Raw genomic sequence first — 8,308 nt, 5'->3', positions numbered from 1 at the left:
GATCAGCACTGGGCCCACAATTATTTACAATATCCACTGATAACCTGGAGGGGGAAAGTGAATGGGCTGCAGCAGGTCTGTGGTGGCCCATGAAGAGATGGGAAAGTAAATGCTGAGGAGGGCATGCCGAGTCTACAGAGGGATATAAACCGGTGAAGGGAGTGTGTAAACACTAAACAGGTGGAAGAGAATGTGGGGAAATGTGAGGTTAACACTTTGGCAGGAAGAATCGAGAAGTTGCACCTTATTTAAATGGAGACAGACTGCAGGAAGCTGCAGCACAGAGAGACTGGGGACCCCCTCAACATCATCACAAAAAGCTAACGCCCACGTTCAGTGGGGAAGAGGGAAAACCGAAGGAATGTCAGTCTTTATTTTATAGGGAATGGGGGATAAAATTCGGGAAGTTTTTCTGAAACTGTACAAAACCCTGGCCAGGCCACAGCTGGAATACTGTGAACTGGGGCCCTGTATCCAAGCAAAGAGAGACTGAGCTTTGGAGGCAGTCGGGAGAAGGTTCACTCGGCTGATCCCAGGGATGGAGGGAATGTGTTAGGAGGGAGAGGGTGAGTCGTCTGGGCCTGTGCTCATTAAGGTTTTGAAGAATGAGGTGACCTTATTGAAACAGACAAGATTCTCGGGGCAGGGGGGGAGGGGGGTGCTAGACAGGGGAGATGTGGAGAGGTGTCCCATTGTGTGGGAGAGTCTAGGACCAGAGGGGCACCATCTCAGAATGTGGGGTCATCCATTGAAGACAGAGATGAGGAAGAATTCCCTCTCTCCGAGGGAAGTGAATCTGTGTAATTCTTTTACTGCAGAGGGGCTGAGTCAGTCAGTATAGTTGAGGCCGAGGTAGAGGGATTTTTCAACCAGGAAGAGAATCGAGGGTTATGGGGAAAATGCAGGAGCTGAGAAAAGCAGAAATTGCTGGAAAAACTCAGCAGGTCTGGCAGCACAGGTCCGCGTGGCATACCACTCCTAAGGTCTGGCCAGCCTGAAAATGACCTGCGTATTCCTGCTCTGTTTTCTATCAGCCAGCCACTCCTCTCTCCACGTCAATCTGTTATCCCACACACCAGCAATTTTAACTGTTCAGAATAACCTCCCATGTGGGACCTTGTGAGATGTGGGCTGGAGAGAGAGCTGATGGTGCTGTTTCTAGGCTAGAGCCCCTTCTGCTCGGATCCAGGCTCCGAGCACTCGGTCTCACCTCCCCACAGACCGCGGTTCCCCCAGAATTTCTCCCTCCTCTCCCTTTCCTGATTCGGAAACATTCCTAAAACCTCCACGATGAACACAGATGTTAAACACCTGAGATAACAGGAACTGCAGATGCTGGAGAATCCAAGATCATCCCAGGAGCACAATCCTGCTTGGCCTGCTGTGTTCATCCAGCTCCACACTTTGTTGAACAGCTGATCCTTCCGCCAGCCTCTCTCTATTGCCTGTCGGGGACGAGCTGGTCTCACTCCACTCTCTATAGAAACTCTAACTGCTGGTTTCATATTTCTGACGAGCTCTCTCTCAGATTGGGACTTGTCTTGTGTCCTGCTCGAAGGCTGGGCCTGTCCGTTCACAAGGAGGTGATTTCCCCTGCGGTCTGATGTGATATTTACAGTTTTATTTAACGGGAGATGACAGGTTTGTCTCCTGCACGTGTCCCTGCTGCGCTGCAAAAGTCGAAGGGATAGCACATGGCGGTGGGGCCGAACGGCCTCCTGCTATGCGCCAGCTTTCCGAGTGACCATCCACCTCTCTCCCCCACAGGAACAAGGTCTTGATCTCCGCCATCATCTTCCAAGTCTTGCTCGGCAACTTCCTGTGTTACTGTCCTGGAATGCCCAACATCTTCAATTTCATGCCTATCCGGTAGGTACTGGGATGGGGGGGGGCAGGAGGTAAAACAGGCAGCTGTGTGTGTGTGTGGACCCCCCGGATTCAACACAGTGCCCACCGCCCCCCCTCCACCTCACCAGCCCGACTATCTCAGCCCCGCACCTCCACCCCACCCCCACCACCCCTCCCTATCTCAGTCCCCCACCTCCACCCCACCCCCACCACCCCGCCCTATCTCAGCCCCGCACCTCCACCCCACCCCCACCACCCCGCCCTATCTCAGCCCCGCACCTCCACCCCACCCCCACCACCCCGCCCTATCTCAGCCCCGCACCTCCACCCCACCCCCACCACCCCGCCCTATCTCAGCCCCGCACCTCCACCCCACCCCCACCACCCCGCCCTATCTCAGCCCCGCACCTCCACCCCACCCCCACCACCCCGCCCTATCTCAGCCCCGCACCTCCACCCCACCCCCACCACCCCGCCCTATCTCAGCCCCGCACCTCCACCCCACCCCCACCACCCCGCCCTATCTCAGCCCCGCACCTCCACCCCACCCCCACCACCCCTCCCTATCTCAGCCCCGCACCTCCACCCCACCCCCACCACCCCGCCCTATCTCAGCCCCGCACCTCCACCCCACCCCCACCACCCCTCCCTATCTCAGTCCCGCACCTCCACCCCACTCCCCCCCCCCCCACAACCCCTCCGTATCTCAGTCCCCCACCTCCAGCCCCCCCACAACCCCTGTCACATCCTCCAATCCCTGTCACTCAAGCACCCACCCACACTGCTGCACCATTGGGAGGTGTGCCTGGGGTCCCAAGCTCCAGAATTCCCTCCGTGTTCAAGAATCCCCTTAAAGAACAATCTGTCTGCCCACCAGGGGGCTGGGGACCAGGTTCTGTCGGGCAGCACCCAGTGAGAGAACACGAAGCCCATAGGGCGAGGCAGAACCCAGCAGGGACTGAGGGATCCACCTGGCGTTAAACCTGCTTCTCTCCTCCTCACAGAGGCCAGTGGTGGGTCGTCCCCATCCCCTTTGGGATCTTAATATTCGTCTACGACGAGATCCGGAAACTCGGAGTTCGGAGACATCCAGGGAGTGAGTATTCCTCAAACCACCTCTTCAATGTACTCTACACTGTCCACCCTCACACGCTCCCCCGGGACAGGGACAGCACGGGGCTAGGTACAGGGTAAAGCTCCCTCTACACTGTCCACCTCCCACCAAACACTCCCCAGGGACAGGGACAGCACGGGGTTAGGTACAGGGTAAAGCTCCCTCTACACTGTCCCCCCATCAAACACTCCCCAGGGACAGCACGGGGTTAGGTACAGGGTAAAGCTCCCTCTACACTGTCTCCCCCCCCCATAAAACACTCCCCAGGGACAGCACAGGGTTAGAGGGAGAGCAAAGCTCCCTCTACACTGATCCCCCCCATCGAACACTCCCAGGGACAGGGACAGCACGGGGTTAGAGGGAGAGTGAAGCCTGGGCCGGGTGTATGAACTGATGCCTGTCTCTCTCTCTCTGTGCGCGCAGGTTGGTGGGATAAAGAACTCTATTATTGACAGCATCATGAAGTAGACGATGCCTTCCCTGCCCGATTTTACATCTGTCTGCGAGAGTTGGGAACTCCAACGCCTCCTGCTGTTCTGTTTCATGAGAGAAGGCCATGTCTCCCGTACACACACAGTTATTTATAAAGTAGATAGTCTATAGTGAACCATACCTTCGGCTCCTGCTGCTGGCTCTATGGGATACTGAAAGCGGTGTGATCTCCAGCGGCAGCTGTCCTGTGTTTATTTATGCTGAATAAATTGCTTCCGATCAAAACGCTGCGCTGTAATTCTTGATAGTCACCAGGCATTCTCCCCGTGGGCTGGAGCCCCCCCCCTCAGAGCATGGGCCGATCTCGTGGTCGATCTTGAGGGAACGGGTGGGTCTCTGAGCTGATCCGACACCATATGGGCTCAGATACTCCAAGTACACGAACTGAACAAACACAGGGTCCTCCCTCACTATCGCACCGAGGGACGGACGGACGGAGGGACGGACGGAGGGAAGGACGGACGGAGGGAAGGACGGACGGAGGGACAGACTTGGACGCAGCACTCTCCTGTCACAGCTACAATGCTTCAGTTACCGAGCCGACTCAATGTCTTCAATAAATCCATGACTGACTCTACCCCAGTGCCATTTTCACGCATGTAATTATTTTCTCCATTTGCGGGACACAGGTGCCTCTGGCTGGGCCCAGCATTTCTTGCCCCATCCCTAGTTGCCCCCCCCTTGAGAAAGTGGGGGTGAGCCGCCTTCTTGAACTGTTGCAGTCCATGTGCTATGGGGTTAACCCACAAGATCACTTAGGGAGGGAGTTCAATTCTAACTGAGAGATATGGAGACTGGAACTGTGCACGGTGCTCCGAGTGTGGGTCTAACTGAGGGATACAGAGACTGGAACTGTGCACGGTGCTCCGAGTGTGGGTCTAACTGAGGGATACAGAGACTGGAACTGTGCATGGTGTTCTGAGTGTGGGTCTAACTGAGGGATACGGAGACTGGAACTGTGCACGGCGCTCCGAGTGTGGGTCTAACTGAGGGATACAGAGACTGGAACTGTGCACGGTGCTCCGAGTGTGGGTCTAACTGAGGGATACGGAGACCGGAACTGTGCACGGTGCCCCGAGTGTGGGTCTAACTGAGGGATACGGAGACCGGAACTGTGCACGGTGCTCCGAGTGTGGGTCTAACTGAGGGATACGGAGACTGGAACTGTGCACGGTGCTCCGAGTGTGGGTCTAACTGAGGGATACGGAGACTGGAACTGTGCACGGTGCCCCGAGTGTGGGTCTAACTGAGGGATACGGAGACTGGAACTGTGCACGGTGCTCCGAGTGTGGGTCTAACTGAGGGATACGGAGACTGGAACTGTGCACGGTGCTCCGAGTGTGGGTCTAACTGTGGGATACGGAGACTGGAACTGTGTACGGTGCTCCGAGTGTGGGTCTAACTGAGGGATACGGAGACTGGAACTGTGCACGGTGCTCCGAGTGTGGGTCTAACTGAGGGATACGGAGACTGGAACTGTGCACGGTGCCCCGAGTGTGGGTCTAACTGAGGGATACGGAGACTGGAACTGTGCACGGCGCTCCGAGTGTGGTCTGAGGGATACGGAGACCATTCCCAAGTGTAAAACACCTTCCTGTCATTCTATTGGCCACGGGATGTGGGCATCACTGATGAGGCTGGTATTGGCTGCTTGTCCCTAGTTACCCCTCACTCAAGCTGCTTCAGGGGTGGGTTAGGAGTCAGTAGGGATGGAGGATTTCTTTGCCTGAAGGACATAAATGCTGTGATAAGTTGTGACGCCAATTGCTGACTGTTTCATCATCCCAGAGATAACGTTCTGATTCCGACTGATTCACTGTTGGTCGCTGGGGAGGATGGGATTCGAACCGATGTCTCTCCCCTTAGCAATGGGCCCGGGGTAAACGCCCCAGTGATAATGGCACTGCCTGTCCCCCACATGAAATAAACACTGCACAATCGGTTGCAGCAAACGTTTTAATCAGTGTAAGGAAAACATGGCTGCTCTCACAACAATGCTAGCCCAGACTCGATGGGCCGAACAGTCTCCCACGTATGTGGGGGGCGGGGCTCATCATCCACTGCTCCCAGTCCCTCGGGTATGTGCCCTGGCACTGATCTGTGAACTGGGCAAGTGCTGCCAACGGGCTCCATCAGCAGGTATTGTGTCCATCACCCCCCCAGCCCCCACCCCACCTCCTGGCACACCCACTGTGTTGGGGGGGGGTGGGGGTTGCATGGTACCCGCTCGCCCTCGGTCAGTTGCCGTGGACCAGGTTGATGTAGAGGATAAGAGCACTGAGGGACACAGCACCTGTCACCGCCGCATTCAGGAGCAGCGCCGTCCAGCTGCCCAGGATCAGAACGGTTACCAGCGACCTACAGGGAGAGACAGAGCGTAACGCTGTCACACCACACGGAAACAGACCCTTCGGCCCAGCCAGTCTGTGCTATCCACAATCCCTAACTAAACTAGCCCCACCTGCCCGTTCCTGCTCCATATCCCTCCAAACCGTTCCCATCCTCCTCAGGAAGTTCATTCCACACACGGATCACTCTCTGTAAACAAAATTGCCGTCCCACACCAGGTCCGATTTACCCCCCGTCCCACACCTGGTCCGATTTACCCCCGTCCCACACCTGGTCCGATTTACCCCCGTCCCACACCTGGTCCGATTTACCCCCGTCCCACACCTGGTCCGATTTACCCCCGTCCCACACCTGGTCCGATTTACCCCCCGTCCCACACCTGGTCCGATTTACCCCCGTCCCTCACCTGGTCCGATTTACCCCCGTCCCACACCTGGTCCGATTTACCCCCGTCCCACACCTGGTCCGATTTACCCCCGTCCCACACCTGGTCCGATTTACCCCCGTCCCTCACCTGGTCCGATTTACCCCCCGTCCCACACCTGGTCCGATTTACCCCCGTCCCACACCTGGTCCGATTTACCCCCGTCCCACACCTGGTCCGATTTACCCCCGTCCCACACCTGGTCCGATTTACCCCCGTCCCACACCTGGTCCGATTTACCCCCCGTCCCACACCTGGTCCGATTTACCCCCCGTCCCACACCTGGTCCGATTTACCCCCGTCCCACACCTGGTCCGATTTACCCCCCGTCCCACACCTGGTCCGATTTACCCCCGTCCCACACCTGGTCCGATTTACCCCCCGTCCCACACCTGGTCCGATTTACCCCCGTCCCACACCTGGTCCGATTTACCCCCGTCCCACACCTGGTCCGATTTACCCCCGTCCCACACCTGGTCCGATTTACCCCCGTCCCACACCTGGTCCGATTTACCCCCGTCCCACACCTGGTCCGATTTACCCCCGTCCCACACCTGGTCCGATTTACCCCCGTCCCACACCTGGTCCGATTTACCCCCGTCCCACACCTGGTCCGATTTACCCCCCGTCCCTCACCTGGTCCGATTTACCCCCGTCCCTCACCTGGTCCGATTTACCCCCGTCCCACACCTGGTCCGATTTACCCCCGTCCCACACATGGTCCGATTTACCCCCGTCCCACACATGGTCCGATTTACCCCCATCCCACACCTGGTCCGATTTACCCCCATCCCACACCTGGTCCGATTTACCCCCGTCCCACACCTGGTCCGATTTACCCCCATCCCACACCTGGTCCGATTTACCCCCGTCCCACACCTTGTCCACTTTACTCCTGTTTCACGTTAAAAATGTGCCCGAGTCTTTCCTGGGGCAAGTCATCGACCATTAGCCCTGTCTATACCCTCTCATTATTTTATAACCCTCCATCAGGTCGGCCCCCAATCTCCCACACTCCAGTGAACAATGTCCCAGCCTATCCGGCCTCTCCCTGCAGCTCAATCCCTCTGCACCCGGCAACATCCTGGTAAATCTCTCCCGAACCTTCTCCAGTCTAATAATGTCCGTCCTGCAACAGGGTAACCAGAGCTGGGCCCCGTGCTCCAGAAGAGGCCTCACCCACGTCCTGTACAACCTCATCATGACGTCCCCAGCTCCTACAATCAAAGGTCTGAGCGATGAACACCTCCTTAACCCCGCTGTGTGTGACACAAACTTCTAAGGATTATGTACCTGAGCCCCGAGGTCCCTCTTTTGCACACACTACCCAAGGTCCTACCATTCATGGTGGTGGAGGGGGGATGCGGCCGGGCGAGGGAGGGAGAGAAGAGAGAATCCCTCCCGCTCAGTGACAGACAGACAGACAGACAGACTCACTCAAGCAGGAAGGCCTTGTAGACACTGAGCCCCAGCAGCAAAGCGATTGGGAAGCGGTAGTGCCTCGGGAGGTCGTACCGAGAGAACATCCACACCAGGCCTGCCACGGTGATGTAGTGAACCTGTGCAGGCAGACAGAGAGACACGATCAGCCACCCAGAGCCGGCTGAGGGGCAAACAGTCAGCACAGGCTGCTTTGTACATTCACGGGATGTGGGGTCACTGGCTGTGCCCAGCATTTATGGCCCCGTCCCTAGTTGCCCCCCTTGAGAAGGTGGGGGTCAGCTGCCTACTTGACCCGCTGCAGCCCATGTGCTGTAGGGTTGACCCCTTAAGGAGGGAATTCCCGGATTCTGACCCAGCGACACTGAAGCAACAGGGATATATTTCCCAAGTCAGGATGGGGAGGGGCTCGGAGGGGTACTTGCAGGCGCTGGTGTTCCCATGTACCTGCTGCCCCTTGTCCTTCCCGATGGAAGTGGCCATGGGTTTGGAAGGTGCTGCCTGAGGGGCCTTGGTGAGGTTCTGCAGAGCATCTTGTAGATGGTACACACTGCTGCGGCTGAGCGTCGGTGGGGGGAGGGAGTGGGATGTTTGTGGATGTGGGGCCGATCGAGCGGGGGCTGCTCCGTCCTGGATGGTGT

General features: G+C 57.3%; 1 protein-coding gene across 1 annotated transcript; it reads right to left on the bottom strand.

Annotated features, from left to right (window-relative positions):
* Nucleotides 1–5,392: 5,392 nt before the first annotated feature.
* On the bottom strand, nt 5,393–7,786 carry tmem147 (transmembrane protein 147; the record flags this gene model as incomplete). Its single annotated transcript, XM_059644313.1, has 2 exons — nt 5,393–5,812; nt 7,665–7,786. Coding segments are annotated over 2 exons (243 nt in total), but the record flags the coding sequence as incomplete, so codon positions are not given.
* Between the last annotated feature and the right edge of the window lie 522 nt (nt 7,787–8,308).

The sequence above is a fragment of the Stegostoma tigrinum genome, unplaced genomic scaffold, assembly GCF_030684315.1.
Source record: "Stegostoma tigrinum isolate sSteTig4 unplaced genomic scaffold, sSteTig4.hap1 scaffold_693, whole genome shotgun sequence".
Lineage (NCBI taxonomy): Eukaryota > Metazoa > Chordata > Chondrichthyes > Orectolobiformes > Stegostomatidae > Stegostoma > Stegostoma tigrinum.
Note: the sequence above shows the minus strand (reverse complement) of the source record. Positions and strands in the feature narration are given on the sequence as shown.